General features: G+C 41.5%; 1 protein-coding gene across 4 annotated transcripts in view; it reads left to right on the top strand.

Moving 5' to 3' along the window:
- The window catches only part of PRKCZ (protein kinase C zeta), a 160,478-nt gene extending 142,048 nt beyond the window's left edge, over nt 1-18,430 (top strand). For all 4 annotated transcript variants that reach the window (XM_075839642.1, XM_075839643.1, XM_075839644.1 and 1 more), the window contains 2 exons: nt 11,506-11,621; nt 16,820-18,430. In XM_075839642.1, the coding sequence (XP_075695757.1) occupies nt 11,506-11,621; nt 16,820-16,907 (204 nt within the window). In that variant the 3' untranslated portion in view covers nt 16,908-18,430. The remainder of the gene's footprint in view (nt 1-11,505; nt 11,622-16,819) is intronic.
- The last annotated feature ends 283 nt before the right edge of the window (nt 18,431-18,713 follow it).

An 18,713-nucleotide genomic window follows, 5' to 3' on the forward strand; every position in this document is an offset into this window, starting at 1 on the left:
TTATGCACAGTGTGTTTCGGATACATAAAGAACGGATTTGTAATACAACAGTGTGTGAACCTTGAACCACTTCAATTTTTCCTGTGAAACTTTAGCAGAATGTAGTTCTTGAAATGCCCAGTAGATGGCAGCCGTGGCCTATTTATAAAAAGAACTTGCTAAAGTGTTGACAATTAATACTAATTGACATTTGCTTTCTATTATGGAAAGAAAAGATGTGGTTGCTCTACAACATTTCCATGAAATACATTTCTCCTAATATTTTAAATTAGGTTTATTTTCCAAACTTTAATTAAGAAAATTCAACAAAATTGTTTTCCTTCTGTCTATTTTAGGCACAAAATATGTAAATATGTCTAAGTATTAAATAACCAGAAACATCCTGCCCTGTGCTGGCAGATCTGTCCACAGACTGGTGTCTCTGGTCCGCTAATACCGTCATGTCCCAAAGCTGGTCATACATATGATCGATCTCATCCAGATACTGAGAATCCTACATACACAAACAGATGTACCACTCACAACTCAGAACAGTTATAGTCACAATAGGTACTGAGCCTATGCAAACAATTCTATCCTAGAATAGCCCATCAATATTAGTCCCAGAAAAAAAACTTTAACTTGTGTGATTTTAACTGATATGGTCCGAACATTTACAACTCTAAATTAATACTGTTATGGATACTAATTAGACATGACTCATTTTACAAATAAATGTAATTTTTTTTTTTACCAGTGCTATATATAATTGATATATACTGTAGGCTTTATTTTGGCAGCTTTTTTTTTTTTGCAGTAGCACTATGCCATCTAGTGGTCACAAGCCGCATAATATGTCAAAGCTCAAAACATTCTAAGGCCTCCATAGCAACAAACTAGCTACAAAAATGCCACACAAGAATTCTAATAGTTTTTACTACATGCGTCTTTTTTTTAATTTTTTTTATATATATATAGGTTTTATAGGTATTTTCACATTGAATCACATGATTTGCAGCGATTCCTCTTGCAGCACTTTTTTTTTTTTTTTTTTTTGAAAAAACACAACACTAAAAAAAAAACACTGTTTGTTTGCACAGTTTATGAAGAGGAAATAAAGAAAACCTAAGCCCTTATTCACACGGCCGGGTGACGGCCGTTCATAAATCGGCCGTCACCCAGCTGCAGTAGGAACAGTAGACTCCTAATGGGGCTATTCACACGACCGATTTTTTGACGGGCTGGGAAAACCGTCCGTCAAAAAATGGGACATGCCCTATTTTCGGCCATTTACCCGGCCCCCATAAAAGTCTATGGGGCCGGGTAATACACGGCCATCACCGGAATGTGTCCCGAGTGCTGGCCGTGTCTACCGTCGCTCGCTCTCTCCTCCTCACAACACAGAGTGCATGTGAGGAGGAGGAGTGTATCCCATTCAGAAGAAGCGCTGTATGTTGGAGGTAACACTGTGGGGGTACTGCTGTAGCGACGTCCCTGCTCTGCTATGTGCGGGGGTACTGTGTGGCAGGGCTGAGGTGTACAGCAGGAAGGGGGCGCTGCGCTGGCTCCCTTCCCAAATCGTCCTGGCCCGGCGAATCAGCCTCCTTTCCGCCCTTGCGCTTCTTCAGGCGTCGCTACAGCTATAGCAGCCATAGCGGCTGCTAGCGGCGACACCTACCATGGCCGATGGCGCCGCTAGCAGCTGATGCGGCTGCTACTGCTGTAGCTTCGTCCCTGCTCTATGTGCTAGCCCCACTTTAGCTCCCTGAAGGAGCGGAATCCCCGTGTGTTCAGGGATTCCGCTCCTGGACAGAGCGCTTGATGTCTCTTTCCATATCTGGGCAGTGAGATCAGGGGAAACTCCTGAAGCGGAATCCCCAAACACTCTGTGACTGGGGATTCCACACCAGGAGAAGCCGTTTTTCCCGGCCGTTTTGCATTAGTTTTGCATCTGTTCCGGGCCGGGCATATCTGGACACAGACGACAGGGGCTTTTCCTGAAGTGGAATCACCGGCTACATGGGAATTCCCCTTCAGGAGTTTCCCCTGATGTCACTGTCCAGATATGCCCGGCCCGGAACAGATGCAAAACTAATGCAAAACGGCCGGGAAAAACGGCCGATTTTATCGACCGACACTCGGGCGGGACCCTGTTGTGTGAGTAAGACATTAGGAGGACAAAAATGTCACCAAATGATGCAAAAAAAACATAAACTCCTCCAGAGCCAGGCTTGCTGCGATTTTGGGAAAACACCACTGACTCCACAAAAACTTTAAAAATAAACCACCTAAAAAGAGCGCCATATTTGTAGTGTCTTAGATTTCCCTATGAACTTTAAGCTACCATCTGGCTATAGTGGTTTTGGCCTAAAAATGCAGCAAAAAACGCCCCTAAAAACGCAGTGTGAATCCACCCTAATACTATGTATTTTAGTAATAACCTGTTTGCAAGCAAAATGCAACAGAATTCTTTCAAGTGTCCAGAAAAAGATGTGGAGTCAAAAAAAATGCATTTTGTTTCTTACACTTTCTTCTATTCTGCATTAAAATTTGGTCTAAGCACTCAGGCAAGTCCCCATTAGAAAGTTAGGACCCATGGGATGTGTTAGTGTTGGCACTTGCCACCTCCCGTTATCACAGATCAGTTTTAGTCTGCTGGGGCAATGTGTTTGGCACAAACCCTGTAACCTGGGAACGTGTGGATTTTTACTGTACTCTGTGTCCAGGTTCTCTTGCAGGGCTCCTCTAAATGCTTTTATTTTTAGATGTTGAAGTTTGTCCAGCGGAGTCGATATAACAGAGGTTGGTGTTATTTTGGCGTTACCTGCTCAAGTGTTTCCAGGTTATGTGCCACACTTTCACTGCTTTCCTGTTATGCCAGGGTTGAATAAGGGTTATTAACCCTGTAATAAATGCGGTGTTCTCTCCTGCTTTTTCCTTTCGGTATGGTTAATATCCCGTTCTGAAGGTCACCTTTTTCCTGTAAACTAAAATGTACTGGGATTTCTGCAAGGAAACAGATATCACTACACATATATCTGTTCTGCTATTTGTGTATGAGCAAGGATGCCCCGCTAGACTGAGATCACTTCCACCGCAGCGCATGGCCGCAGCCATGGATGAAAGGCAGATATGTTGTCTGATCACTAAATAGGAGTCTCACAACACAGAGACCAGTACAGGGATTTGTGCAGTCTTCATTCTCCGCTGCTCCCCAGTGCGCTCTCATGGTGCAGGGGCTCCGGCTTTTGTTATGTTGCTTCATAACAAGCTTATTTAAATCTCTAGAAATGTGTAGAAAGGATAAGCCCGGGAGTGTTTTCGGTTTCTGAAGTTTTTTCCCTTTCTAGTCAGTATTTCAAAGTCTATTAAAATTCTGCCTGCATTGATCGCTCTGTGGTCAGTGCCAGTGGTGGGGAGAGGGTAACCACGGTCAGCGCCCAGCAGCTCGTGATGTATGGGAAAAGCGCTCCCAGATTTTCCATCAAACACGATGATTGTGTTCCACTATTAATAAAGTATTGAATGTTGTGGGGTTGCTGGAGCTTGATATGCACATGGGGGGCTCCTGGTGATTCTGGGTATTTGTCAGCTGAAAGACGCGTTCAGCAATGTGTTATAAATAGAATTGGTATTAAGCAGGAGTACAGAGCTTAATTGTTAGGGTTGGCTTTGCCATCCTCGTACCTGTAACGGTGGCGTCTGCGTGTGACTAAATCCTTGAAAAAAATAAGATGACTTGTAAATGATGGTGAAATTTATCAGGCACATATAGCCATATTTTTAAATAGTCAATCAAATATTCCATAGGACAGTAAAAAAAAAATGTATTTGTATCCTTAAAGAAAAGCAGTCACCTCTCCTGACATGTCTGTTTTATGAAATACTTGTATTCCCCATGAAATAACAATTTAATTGACAACTGGGTGTCATTTGTCCATCCCATTGACTAGGATGATAACACCCGGCTGTCAATTCATACGTTTCCAGGAGGAATAACAGAGGAACGGCACACCACTATTCTAAGATGAGATGCTCCAGGATTATTTCATAGGGAATGAAAGAATAAACTAAAGACCTATCAGGAGAGTGGACAGGTCCTCTTCAAGCAGTTCCTTTCACATCGTTTTAGGAGAGCGGTTTCTTTCGATATTTCTCATGATATAAACTATTTTCTACATGAAGCATTCTTATTGTGAGAAATATCATGTGCATTGCCCTACATGTTTTTCCTATGATCGGAGGAATTTTAAAGCACGTACGATATTGATGCATCAAATCCAATTATATTTAGCACCACAGACCCTTGTATTGCTAGGCTGTGCCATCACTTTCTGACCAGTAGGGGTTCCAGCAGCCAAACCTCCACGATCAGTAGGCTGGAGGGTCTGTGGCACTATATGGAGTGCTGCGGCCGTAGGTTTCTTTCCCTGCACAGCAGCACCTTGGCTTTTGTGATTGGTGGAGGTTCCAGAAGCCGCGCCCCATGATCAGCAAGTGATGGCATAAGGCAAGCAACATCATCTCTTGCTTAGGTGGGAATATCCCTTTAATCTCATCACGGCTGCACATAGACTACATATAAAACAACACCCTTTCCTGTAGTCGCAGTTCTTTTAAACGGCTATATCCTTGTGTTACACTAGTACAAAAACTCCTTTGAAGGGATTTTCCCACTTTGATAAGTGGGGCTCTGACCTTTGGGACCCCCACTGATCCAACTAAGGGGACACGGCTATGAGACCCCTTCAGTTTTTCCCTGCACAGCAGCGCCCCGACCTCCCGTTGAGCAGGGAACTGCAGCACGACCACATTGAAGCGATTGGTGCCGGCTGCCGTTTCCTGCCCAGTCAGGTGGCCAGATATGACCTATATGAAGAATGTAAGTAGTTCTATGCACTCATTGATATTATACACATTTATTATTACTATTTGTTTACTTTCCTCCACTGCTCTGATATCCCACACCAGAAGACATCCAAAGGCTATAATATCTTTTATTATTATTTATGTCGATGTTGTCTTTGTTTTTTACTATTAGTAGATTATTTCACGTGTCACATGCAGTAAATGAGGGATTAGTTGTAAAGAGAACCTATAGTGTATAATGTCATTATACCAACGCCAGGCTGCAAGTATACAAACTGACACGTTGACGTTACAGGTTATATCCAGTAGTGAAGGATCATGTTCATCCTATTCTACAACCCGCCCCTAACAACGTATGTGTAAGGGTATGTTCACACGGACTATTTTCGGACGTTTTTCGGCCCGTAAACCGCCGAAAAACCGGAAGCAGAACGCCTCCAAACATCTGCCCATTGATTTCAATGGGAAAAACGGCGTTCTGTTCCGACGGGCCGTTGTTTTACGCGCCTGTTTTTCAAAAAAGACGGCTGGGAAAAAAGTGCAGGATGATACTTGAGACGTTTTTGGGGTCCGTTTTTCATTGACTCTATAGAAAACAGCTCCAAAAACGCAGCGAAAATCGCGAGTGGCTTAAACGTCTGAAAAGCATGAGCTGTTTTCCCTTGAAAACCGCTCCGTATTTTCAGATGTTTTTAGTCTAGCGTGTGAACATAGCCTTAGAGTGGACATTTGTAAAAGAAAGAAACAAGGCAAATAATGACCAGTGAACAGCAGCACAGGCAGCGTGTGGGTGCAAGCCCTGGGGAACAGACCAATGTTCCGTATATGTATGGACTAAAAATTCAGGCAGCACTCCGTAGAATAAGTGAAAAAAAGTGGCTTACTGTATTTACCCAAAGTGCCAAGTTTCAGCTCCTATTGCCGGAGCCTTTCTCAGGCCTGTCTTTCTTCAGAAAAGCTCCGGCAATAGGAGCTGAAACGTTGCACTTTGGCTAAATAAAGTACCCCACTGCCTCAAAAACAAGTCTCCTTTGCTCATGTAGGCAATCTCAAAATTACCAGAGAAATGACATTTCTACATGGTGCTCATTAGGCACCATGTAGAAAGCATAAAACAATAAAATCCCTATTCTTCGATATTATTGATACACGGCCGTCTTCTGTGGCTACCGTTAAATGTGCATATTGGCAGTGATTAGGGGACAATGTAATGACTTCCATATTCTGTATATTTGGATTATCCTCAAATGGTTGACTTGTAAAGATGTCAGAGGGGATGGGGGCGGCTTTCACTGCCCTTCCATGCATTACAAGACCGGCCATTCATCTGAAAGGCCGGCATGTAATATATAGTGGCTTGTATTCTGCTGACTGATTTCAGGGATAACAAGAAGGAATTTAAATTCCCAGCTGTATTTATTATATTCCCTCTTCAGGAAGCATCTCTGATATATAAAATGTTTTTTGTTTGTTGTATTTGCTGCTTTACACACAATAATGTGTAGGTTTATGATCGGTTCATCAAAGGTGAAGTTACATATTTATCTGCCATGTAGTGATCTGTTGTGTAGATTTTTTTTCCTGGTGGCTGCAGTGATGAGAAGTTGTTTGAATATTAATTTTGATGTTTTCCAGAGCAGTATTTACATTCAGCTCAAACCATTTATTAGCTAAATTGGTAGGAAATGGTTGGAGGTTCAAATAGGGAATGAACAATTTCCTCAATAAAAGGCAACATGCATATGGCCAGTAGCTTATGTGGATCTAGCAGAGAAATATAGAAATAATATACATCGTTCAGCCATAATATTAAAGCCACTGACCGGTGCAGTGAATAAAATTGATTATCCTGTTACAGTGGTGCCTGTCAGAGAGGGGGGGGGGGTGTATATTAACAAGGGAATGGTCAGTTCTTATAGTTGATGTGTTGGCAATATGAAAAATGGGAAAGTGTTAGGATCAGAGCAACTTTGATAATGACCAAATTGTGATAACTAGGCGACTGGGTCAGAGCATCTTCAAAACAGCAGGACTTGTGGGGTGTTCCCGGTATGTAGTGGTTAATACCTACCAAAAGGAGGACAACCAGTAAACCATAGACAGGGTCATGCGGGCACAAAGCTCATTGACGTGCATGGGGAGTGAAGGCTAATCTATCTGGTCCAATGCTGGCTATAATAGAAAGGAGTCAGAACATCTTCTATTCTGAGACAGGATCACTTAAAGAGGAAGTGCAGAGACATTCCCATGGAATGTCTATTCACTGTCTAAACACTTCAGTATCGTTAATGTGTTAGTATAAGACAGCACATAAGGATCTAGCAGGATCCCTATGCGCTGAGTAAATGAATGGAGAGGAGTGCATGACGCTGATTGGTCACTGATTGGTCAGCGTCATGCACTCCCCTGTACAACGCCCACTTGGTCTAAAGTAAAAATACGCCCACTTGGGCATTAAGCAACTCATTAGCATAAATCTAAAATCGCTAATAAAGTGGTAAAAATAGATTGTTTTTTTAAAATAAAAAGCATTACTGTCACCTACATTATAGCGCCGTTCTCCTTATGTAGGAGATAGGGCACTTATAATGTGGTGACAGAGACTCTTTAAAGATGGTGAATATGACTACAGCATATCCAGTTGTAGGCTGCTGCAGGGGAAATATAGAATTATAGGCCGGGCATTGAAATCCATGGATGAGCAGGGTCCACCAAAGCGAGAACCACTTTGTCACTGGCTCTTTTCTGTAGCTAATAGAGGGAGGGTCCTGGGCGGGATATGCCCCCTTCTATGACCTCATTATTCCCTATTAAAGCATATGGAACGGAGTCATGCTGGTGAGACAGCTCCTTTTTTAATTCCAGACTGTGTGCACGGCTTTGTGAATATCTGAAGAGAAGCAATGTCTATATTCTAAAAATATAAAAAGATCAAACCACAAACAAGAAATCAGTGAATTACGACAGACCCCAGTAGTGAAGCAATGACATGGCTGCATGTTCCCCGTTCTATAGCTTGGCTCTGGAAAGATGAATGAGACTCGTATAAAATATTGATATTGGCATTTTCTTTGCATCGTGTTTTATCCTGGTCTCTTTCCTCTGGGCGTAGAAAGCCAAATCCCTTTATAATTACTCTTCAGAGGAAACTGATTTATAAGTCAAGACTTAACTAGAGCAGTTAACTAAAAGGAAAAGCGCTTGTAGAGAATACTTGAGGTTTAAGTACATTAAAGAGCTTCTCCGCTTTGGACAATCCTTCTTGTTAGAGGGTCCCTTGACAATAAGCTGAGCTCAAAGTCTCCCCCTGTTGGGACCCCCAACAATCAGCGGCGATCTGTAGGAAAATCTGTCAGTAAGTGTTCAATTTACCTGCAGCACCACCACAGGGGAAATTAGGCATTACATATTACACATTCACATCAATAGGCTGTGTAATGCAGGACCGGTCCTCCAAAGCAAGAGACAATCTATGTAACCGCTCCTTACTCTGGGCAAAAAATAGGGGTCTTGAACAGGCATGACCCTACTCTATTAACCAATTTCCTAATACATGAAAATGGGTTTTGTAAACTGGACAATCCCTTTAAGAGAAAAGGGCACATTCACTTATCTCTGTGTTTTAGTAGAAAGTGTTCTGGGTATCATCATTTTTATTCTTTGTAACCTCCTCAATAAGTTCAGTTACATGTGAAAGCGAAGTGGTGGATTGCTATTGTACGTTAGTTTCAGGCGGAGTTCAATCATCGTGGATTTCATTGCAGATCTGACGCTTTTGCAGTGCGAAGGGTAAAATCCGCAATGAAAATCTGCAACGTCTGTACTCCGCCTTAGACTACAATTTATACTGGTCGAGCAGGCAGCACAATGTGATGAAAAAAATTTCCCAGGTGCCGGGACCTCTTAGTATACTTCCTTACCACCCACACAATAGACAGGAGGACGAAATAGGTCAGCACACCGATATGCAGGTGAATTCCATTTTTATTTTCAATTCATCTCCTGGATCGCACCACCAATTTTGCAAATTGTGGCAACGTTTTGGGCGACCCATGAGATGGATTGATTGAAAATAAAAATAATTTAATTCACATGCACATCGGTGTGACGACCTATTCCCTTCTCCTGTTTAGGGTAGAATTTAGGCTTTTTATTTGGGGTAGTGATTATTCATAGGAAGTTCTAAAATAACACACAACCATCTGATGACCAGACATGCATTATTACGTAAATGTAAAGCGTATGTGTGGGTTTGCCTCTTTCTTTTATGACGAGCGTAAAAATTCCAATACAGCCGTGCAGCCTCTGCACATAAACAGCCGCTAAGGTTGAACTTAAAAGTCGAGTGACTTTCGGTGTGGCATTGGATGCTAATTTTCTAACATATGCTTGTCAAATTTCTCTATAGCTGACCTTCTCAACCATAAGCACTATAAGGCCATGTTCACACAGCTAGTTTTCAGGCGTAGTTTGGAGCATAAAACGAACGTATCGCTCCGAAATAAACTTGAAAGACGCCTGCAAACAGTTTTGCATTGATTTCAATTGGAAATACGCTGTGTAGGTCATACGAGGCAAGTTTCTTATGCTGCTGAATTTAAAAAAGCCTCTTAAAATATGCTAATTAAAAAAGGAGTGACGTCATTTTGCAAGATGATTATTCACGTTTACGTATGGTAACTCTTTAATACCAAAGGTATTTTAAACCTTCATGACCAAGCAATTTTTTACGTTTTTCCATCACCTCATTCAAAGAGCTATAGTTTTTTTTATTTTTCCGTCGACATAGCTGTATAAGGACAAGTTGTATTTGTTTTAATAGCACCATTTTGGGGTGTGTATAATTTATTGATTAACTTTTATCAACTTTTTTGCAGAAGGGTAATGGAAAAAAAAACTGAATTGTCGCTTTTCTTGTTTTGCATCTTAAATTTACGCCTAACGTGTTGTATAAATTTTATTCAGCGGGTCGTTACAATTGCGGCAGGACTTATTGATTTGTTTTATGGTTTCCTACTTTTACACAATACTTTGTAAAATTATTTGTTTTTGTTGCCATATTTTAAGAGCCTTAACTTTTTTTTTTTCTGCCGACATATTTGGCGGAACGACTTTTTTAGTTTTTCTTGGCACCATTTTGGAGTACATGCAACTTTTTTGATCGCTTTTTATAGAAAAAAATATTTGAAGGCAGGATGTATAGTAAACAGCAATTCTTGCAGGTTAAATAAGGTAATACCTTTATAGTTGGTCATTATGGACGCAGCAATACCAAATATGTGTAACTTTTTTTACTTTGGGTTCTTCATTATTTATTTTTTTTTTTTTAACTTGGGAGTTTTAAACTTTATTCTAAAAGTGATCAAAAGATGACATAATACTACTGTATTGCAGTGTATTATTGCCTGCCAGTGTAAAAGGGACAAGCATGTGTTAGGCCATGCCTCTGGGGTTAAACGGGCAGGAGCGATGCTGATTTTGATCCTGCCTTCCAAAGCAGGTCTGCTCCAATCTCTCAGCTACCCCCGATAGCTGAGAGCAGGGAGGAGTTTTTACTCTGAAAATGTTTGAGGCAGCGCCACCAGTCAAAGTTAAAACAAGGCATGACTTCAGAGGCTGTTCCCTTGAAATTAGTCTTGTATTTTCCTGCCTCAAATATATGCCGTGTGAACCTGCACTTATTGTGAACAATACCTGAATAGAAGGCCCCAAAGCCTTACAAAATGAAACCGTATATTGCTGAAGCATGTAAAAAATCGTTTGTTGCAAAATTTTAATTGGGGTAATGCCTCTTGCACACAACAGTTTGGGCCGCGAAAAACTGTCAGTGTGTCGGCCGCATTTCCCAGCCCAACCACGGTACAGGTGAACGGGACTCCTGGCATCCTAGACCTTTATGATGCTAGGAGTCTCTGACTCCCCATGGAACTGCTGTTTTGTACTGTACCATTTTGTTCAGCATGGAACAGCACTTCCGTGGGGAGGCAGACTGCTAGCATCATAAAGGTCTAGGATGCCAGGAGTCCCGTTCAGCTGTACCGTGGTCGGGCCGAGAAATGCGGCCAACACACGGACTGGTTTTCACGGCCAAAACTTGGTCGTGTGTTAGGGCAGATTCACACGAGCGTGTTAAGTCCGTGATATACGGTCCGCAGGTCGGCCACATTTCCCGCAACGAACACAGTGCAGGGAGCTGGGCTCCTAGCATCATCGTTATCTATGACGCTAGGAGTCCCTGCCTCTCCGCGGAACTACTGTCCCGTACTGAAAACATGTTTTCAGTACAGGACCGTTTTGCCGCAGCGAGGCAGGGACTCCTAGCGTCATAGATAACGATGACGATAAGAGCCCAGCTCCCCGCAGTGTGCTCAGTCCGGGAAATGCGGCCGACCTGCGGACCGTATATCACGGACTTAACACGCTCGTGTGAATCTGGCCTAAGAGTCATGGCCTCTCCTGTCGCGATTAATTTGCGGTTTGTGCAGGGATTTTTAGCTAAATCTCAGAAAAATGGTGCGGTTTTGCAGCGAATTTTGTGAAAATTGCGGCAAAAAAAGCTAATTGACTGTGACATGTGAAAGCATCATGGGCTTGTGTGTGCCAACAACTGTCCTGTAAAGTGTGGTAGTAATTATTTTTCCCCCTCTCTATTAACAGCTGGAGAAAAAGCAGGTTGTTCCACCCTTCAAGCCTCAGATCACAGATGACTACGGTTTGGAGAACTTTGACACTCAGTTTACCAGTGAACCAGTGCAGCTTACGCCGGATGATGAGTATGTACAAAAAACAAAATCTATCAAAATGCAGTTACCACCACTTTATCCTGTTAGATCTTAAAATAAAACCTGTATTTAGAACATTTATTAGAGAATCTGAATTTTGCCTTACCAAAGCTGAACTAGGGGCATAACACCCACTAAACGGCCCCTGAAGTGCCAAGGAGGGACCATAAAAAAAGAGCCTATCCCCTAATATCTTAAACAGTGGGTAAGGCTATATTTACACTACTTACAATGTGTAGGTTCAGCGTATGCGCCGCAAGTGAATGCATCCATAGAGCCCTATAACCCTGACAAATGCCAAGTGTGTCCTATATAGCCCAGGGGATGACCAAATGGAGTGTATAGTGCTTCAATTTTATATACAGTGGGCCACTGCAAACAAAAAACTTATATACCGGGCAGTATGTGTGGCATGCAGTGGTTTTCCGGCCAGTATGTGTGGCATGCAGTGGTTTTCCGGGCAGTATGTGTGGCATGCAGTGTTTTTCCGGGCAGTATGTATGGCATGCAGTGGTTTTCCGAGCAGTATGTATGGCATGCAGTGCTTTTCCGGGCAGTATGTATGGCATGCAGTGGTTTTAAAATTTGGCACATCTGCCGGGAAACTTCCCCAGCATATACACCAAATGTAGAAAACCCGAAGTGTTATGAAACCAATACACAGGTCTGCCAAATGACAGAGGGCCATACATGGCTAGGTATTTTCATGCCCCCTAAAAAGCTAGACTAGATTCAGCTGTAGTGGTGTTGCTGCAGATTTGCGGGTGGAAAATATGCAATGTATTATAATAGCAGCAATGTTGATGAGATTTGACCGTTCTCATCCACACGCTGTGCTAAATTTCCGTGCAGAGATTGACCTGTGGGTTTTTTTTTTTTTTTAAATCCGCAGCATGTCAATTTATGATGCGGAACTGTTGTATGTATTGCAAGTTTTTCCCATTGAGTTCAATAGGGAATGGAAGCCGGCAACAAATGCCAAGTGTTGCTATTTTTTGCTGCAGAAAAAAATATGAATCTGGAGCATAAAACGCAAGTTGAAAGAAAAAAAGAAGCCATATTTCTACTTAAAAAAGAAACACCCGTACTTTCCTCCCCTGGCCCTCCCATAGCAATGCCTCACTGCATCCCACGTGACGGCTTCAGCGGTCAAATGGGGCTCAATGTCATCCCAGGTGGCTGTGCACATAGACGATGCGTCGCGATTGGAATGCCAGGGAAGGAAAGCATGGTCGTTTTGCCCTTCGCTTTCCACAGTGGCAAATCCAGGTTCACAAAGGGGGAATATGCTGTGTGTAGGTACACAGCGTATCCGCCCTGGCGGACGCACGGAATGCCGGCTGAAAAGCTGCTCCAGAAAACTGCACGCACTTGCCCTCTGACATCCTGGAATGACATTTTATCCCATGTGACCGATGCAGCCTGTGATTGGCTGCAGCAGTCACATGGGATGAAACGTCATCCCAGGAGGCCGGCCAGGATGAAGCAGCATGGAATTCTGGGTAAGTATGAGATTTATAATTTTAGTTGTGTTTTTTTGCGGCGGAGTCGCAGCTTTCTGCCATAAAAAAAAAACACACAACATCTGCTATTTGTCACGGGTTTTACCTCCCCATTGAATTCAATATGGGGAAAACCTGCAACAAAAGAGCAGTGATTACACTAATACAATTGACGTCCTGCGGAATCGTTTTTTTCCCGCTCATCGTTCACGCAGCGTATGAATGAGATTTGTTAAATCTCATCCATTTTGCTACTACTATAGTCTGCTGCGGATTTTCGGAAAATCCGCAGTAAGTACGCTACGTGTGAACTTACCTTTTAATGTTGTTATATCAGGTTCTCACGCTGCAGGCAGTCCTAAGAGTACTGACTACACTCAGGTCCTGGTGTGTACATGCATTACACGGGCAGTCCATTAATTCAATAGGAACTATGAAATCACAGATTCATCTCCCTACGGTGGCGCTGAAGGGAATTGAAAAAATTGCTGTCCTGTTTCTCCACAGACCACGCAAAATTGTCAGGAGTCCTAGTAGTGGGACCTCCTGTGATCAGCTTTTCAAATGACACTTCTAACAAAAGGGTATTTTCAAAAGCGGACAACCCCTATAATTGGATATAGTCATATCCAATGTCAAGAACAATGTTCAATAGTGACATTTTTTACCTAAAGGGTAGAGAAAAAAAAGGTTGATGCAGAAAAATACAGATTATAGAGAATGATAAATCTGAGTACGCGCCACCTGAAGATGTTACAACTGACAGAACAGAATAGCTTTTACATTACACAGTTGATTTAATTTTTAGAGATTATGTTGTAACAAGAGCGGTAGATTGATCTCAATAGCATTATTATTAACTAATAATTGCCTTATATCATTACTTTAAGATCAAATGAAATATTTAAGACCTGCAAGATTACTTATCTGGAATGACAAACCAATATTGACAGAAAAATAATTTGAGTTGAATAATTATAAATATGCGAGAGGAGATTCTTTAAGGAAGAGGATGCCACATGCATTACATGGAATTTCTAGGAAAACACGGAAGATACTTCTAAAGGGCATCATTTACTAATGAGCTTATAAAGGGCACAACTCTAATGTCCACACTTCCTGTCTGAGCTCTGGCTTTAAGCCTCATCATAGGGACATTGATGTACATGGTGATTTCTAGCTACATAACGTCCTTGTGGCAAAGCTGAGCAAGGTCAGAACTCAGGCAGGTAGTGTTAGGAGATGGAGTAGTGCAGTTGTTGGCTTTGAGCCTGTAACGTCCAGTACCGATAGCTTGGCAAAGTAATCAGGCAACTATTTTCACATTTTATCTATTACTGGAGAATACTATTCTGGCACCAGATTCTCATAGTGCTGCAATAGCTGCCATTAACCCCCCTCCCCCCAACCTCCTATTGGGGCAAGATGTGACGGGAAGCACACAGTGTATACAAATCAATGCGTTCCTCTTGCTAATTGGCAAGTGCAGTAGGGTCCTTGTACACCAGCTAATATGGGCTGTAAAAATGAGTGCCGATCAGCGATATAGCTCGTTGATCGCCACTAGTTTACTCCTGTTACAAGGAGCTATGATCAGTGTATGGGGATGCGCTGTTGTTACTATGATCGCTCTTCCCCATTCGTTATGATATGCTACCGACTATGATAATATCTTGTGCTGCATAAACGATACGATGAGTCATTTGCTAGTGCATCGGCTGGTTGCTTGCCCTGTTTACACAGGGCAATGATCGGGGACGAGCATTTATATGAACGCTCGTTTGCCCCATCATTGGCTTGTGTAAAGGAACCTTTAGACTGTCAAAATATGTGTGGCAACAGGTCCTCTGTAGAATTAGACCTTTAACCCCTTAATGACCAGCCTATTTTAGACGTTAATGACCAAGCCACTTTTTAAGTTTTTCCATCGTCTCATTCCAGGAGCTATAACCTTTTTATTTTTGCATCCTCATAGCTGTATAAGGTCTTGTTTTTTGCGGGACAAGTTGTATTTTTTAATAGCACCATTTTGAGGTACATATTATTTATTGATTAACTTTTATTAACTTTTTTTTGGGGGGGGATAGAAAAAAAACCTGAAATTTCGCCACTCTTTTTCGCGTCTTAAATCTACGCAGTTTACCGTGTGATTATAAATAAAACAATAGCTTTATTCAGCGGGTTATGACGATTGCAACGATACCAAATTTGTATAGTTCTTGTATGTTTTACTACTTTTACACAGTAAAAACGCTTTTTTTTTCAAAATTATTTGTTTTTGTGTCTCCATATTTGAAGAGCTGTAACGTTTTTATTTTTTCGCCGATGCGGTTGTATGAGGGCTTTTTTTTTGCGGGAAGACTTGTAGTTTTTATTGGTACCATTTTGGAGTAGATATGACTTTTTGATCACTTTTTATCAAATTTTTTTTAAGTCAGGATTCACAGAAAACAGCAATTTTTCCAGTTTTTTATTACATTTTTTACGGCGTTGACCGTGCGGGTTAAATAATGTAATAGATTTATAGTCGGGGTCGTTACGGACGCGGCGATACCAAATATGTGTAACTTTTTTACTTTATTTTGTTTTTTTTAATAGTAAAGCATTTTGTGAGGGGAAAAGCTGGGTTTTTCATTTTTTTTTAATTAACTTTATTAAACTTTTTTTTTAGTTTTTTACTAGTCCCACTAGGGGACTTTAATATGCGATTCTCCGATCGCCATTATAATACACTGCAATACTTTTGTATTGCAGTGTATTACTGCCTGTCCGTTTAAAACGGACAGGCATCTGCTATGTCATGCCTGCGGCATGATCTAGCAGGCATTCGCTCCAGGAAGACCTGGGGGCCTTTATTAGGCCCCCGGCTGCCATTGGAGACACAGACACTCGGCGATCGTAGCGCCAGGTGTCGGTGGGAGAGAGGGAGCTCCCTCCCTCTCTCCAAAACCACTCAGATGCGGTGCTCACTATTGTGCACTGCATCCGAGGGGTTAAACGGGTGAGATCGATACTGATATCGATCTCACAGGCAGAGCAGGGACGCCCCCAGCTGCCTCTGGCAGCTGAGAGCAGGGAGATTTGACACTCCCTGCTCTGTTTACTTTATCCTGATGCAGCGCCGTAAAAAGGCATATGCATCAGAATAAAGCCCGTTAGTGGCCGCCGTGAAAAGGCATATTGGCGGTCACTAACGGGTTAATCGATAGTTTAATTTTAGATTCATCAGAATTGTTAAAAATGCAAAACATAAAAAAAGTGCGGATGATGGCAATTGCAAATATTTTAAGAAGAAAATACCAGGTTGTACATCCCATTCTTTGCACTAGCTTTAGGGTATGTTCACACGGCGTATTTTTGGCAGTTTTTAAAAACTGCCGTGAAAAAGTGCAGGTCACTTCTTGAGATGTTTTTGGAGCCGTTTTTCATTGACTATAAAAAAAAACGCTCTAAAAACGCAGGTTTGCTTAAAAAACGACTGAAAATCAGGTGCTGTTTTCCCTTGAAAACAGCTGCGTATTTTCAGACGTCTTTTGCTAAGCGTGTGCATACCCTTATATGTGATCCATAGTGGGATTTAATATGAACCACTAGGTGGCTTATGTGTAACAAAATATATATTTAAAAAAAAATACAATACAAAACCGCCTGGTAATCACACCTATTTTTTTTGTTTTTGTTTTACAGAGATGTAATAAAACGAATAGACCAATCGGAATTTGAAGGCTTTGAGTATATTAACCCATTGCTTCTCTCAACGGAAGAGACGGTATGAAGGATTGCGATATTTATGGACAAACCATGTGATTGATCCCGAACTTGTATCCTTAACTACAGTATATGCATGCGAGGCTGGAAAACTGATGCCAGGTTCTTAGTACAGATCAGCACTACAGGAGTTGCTGCTGAAAATCATCTACAGTGGAGATGTTTATAGTGGATCTCTTCCTGAGTAGTGGCTGCTCTCTACATGAGGAGATCGCTTTCCAGCTCAGTTACACAAGGGATTTCACTTTTTGTGCCTGCCTCTTTGAAGGGTCTACAGTGTATGTAAATTCCATCTGAGGGTGCCTGTATGGAAGAACTGTTTTATTTCGGGCAATCCTGTAAGCAAGCCGCTTCCATTAGTGCATTAGATGCCATGTGCTGCACTCCTGGCAAATGAATAAAAGGAGGGAGTAAAGGATTTGGCAGACTGCTGATTTTTGGGAAGAAAAAGTCACCAATGTGGCACTTGTCAATCTGGGTATTACAAAAAAAAAAAAAGCTGTGTTACACGGATTACATACAAAGTTTATGTTGCCCGGAAACCTTTCTAAATGAATTGCACTGGTAATATTATTAAAAGTAGTAGATTAAGAATTACATTTCCTTTTCTAAAACTATACAAAAACACAGCAGTATTGCACTTCAACTAAATCTAGAACCACCTGGGTGCAGTAAAGGCAATAAAAAACCAAAATAATTTGTTGGGAGGTGAAATAACAAATTTGCACATTTGAATGGCTTTTTGGAAATCCACAATGTAACGTGCCTATTTCTTAGTTTGTAGTGTATGACATTTTGCTATTTGAACAATTCCAATGCAGTATTCCATGCAGAAACCCGCCCAGCCATAGATCCTGATAACATAACACGTCCCTTTAGCCTTAACAGGTGGAATTTAAACATTTTCATTCACTTCTTATGCATTTTCCTCATTTCTTGTCCCTGGTCAGACACACGTTTTCTAGATGTTGGCTGCTTCATTCGTTTTGTAGCTGCTGTTTAAAAATCGAGGTCAAGACCCCAGTTCTTTACATATCTAATGCAGCATCACATGTTACACAGGAAAAGCCAGAGACTTACATCCAGGACACCAGAGGTTAAATTTTTCCATCTAGACTTCTACTGAGGAACGTGTGATCGCTGATTATTTACATCAATGTCTTAATCCGTGAGGCATAATAAACTGCTTCTTGACCATTTGCCCGGGGTCTCGCATACATTTAATTTTAACGTCGTCAAAATTACTTTATCTGATGATTATTTGCAGCCCGAGAAGTAAAAGGAAAATAAAAACATTCCGTGCACTTACCCCATGATTTTCCTTAATGTAAATAATATAAAAGCACACGCTGACCATTATGAAATGAATACAAGTATTGGTAATAATGAGTAGGAATCAAAATGTAACATTTATCATGTATTGACTCGTGGCCGCACGTCCCCATTCCAGCTTATGACAGGCTCACTTTTAACTTCAAAGAGGAAAAAAAAAGTGATCCACCATTCACTAGATTCATTCTTTTAAGACTTTACCACTAATTTATTTAAGTATTTAATCATGTGACCTACTCTCCTCTAGTCAAAACAGTGTATGAATATTCCAGAACTTGCAAATCCATTTTGCAGTTTGGTAAACCAGGGGCGAGCTCCATAATTTTGTGTATTAGACCAAATTATATACTGCATCAGGGATGGGAGCAAAAGATTTGGTCCTGTGTAACTTCATGTACGTGTTTCGTAAAAGGATGAATTACAGACTCTGTATATTTGCTGACCGCTTAACACAAAGGAAAACAAACTACTTGATTTTATA

This window comes from Rhinoderma darwinii, chromosome 10 (assembly GCF_050947455.1).
Source record: "Rhinoderma darwinii isolate aRhiDar2 chromosome 10, aRhiDar2.hap1, whole genome shotgun sequence".
Lineage (NCBI taxonomy): Eukaryota > Metazoa > Chordata > Amphibia > Anura > Rhinodermatidae > Rhinoderma > Rhinoderma darwinii.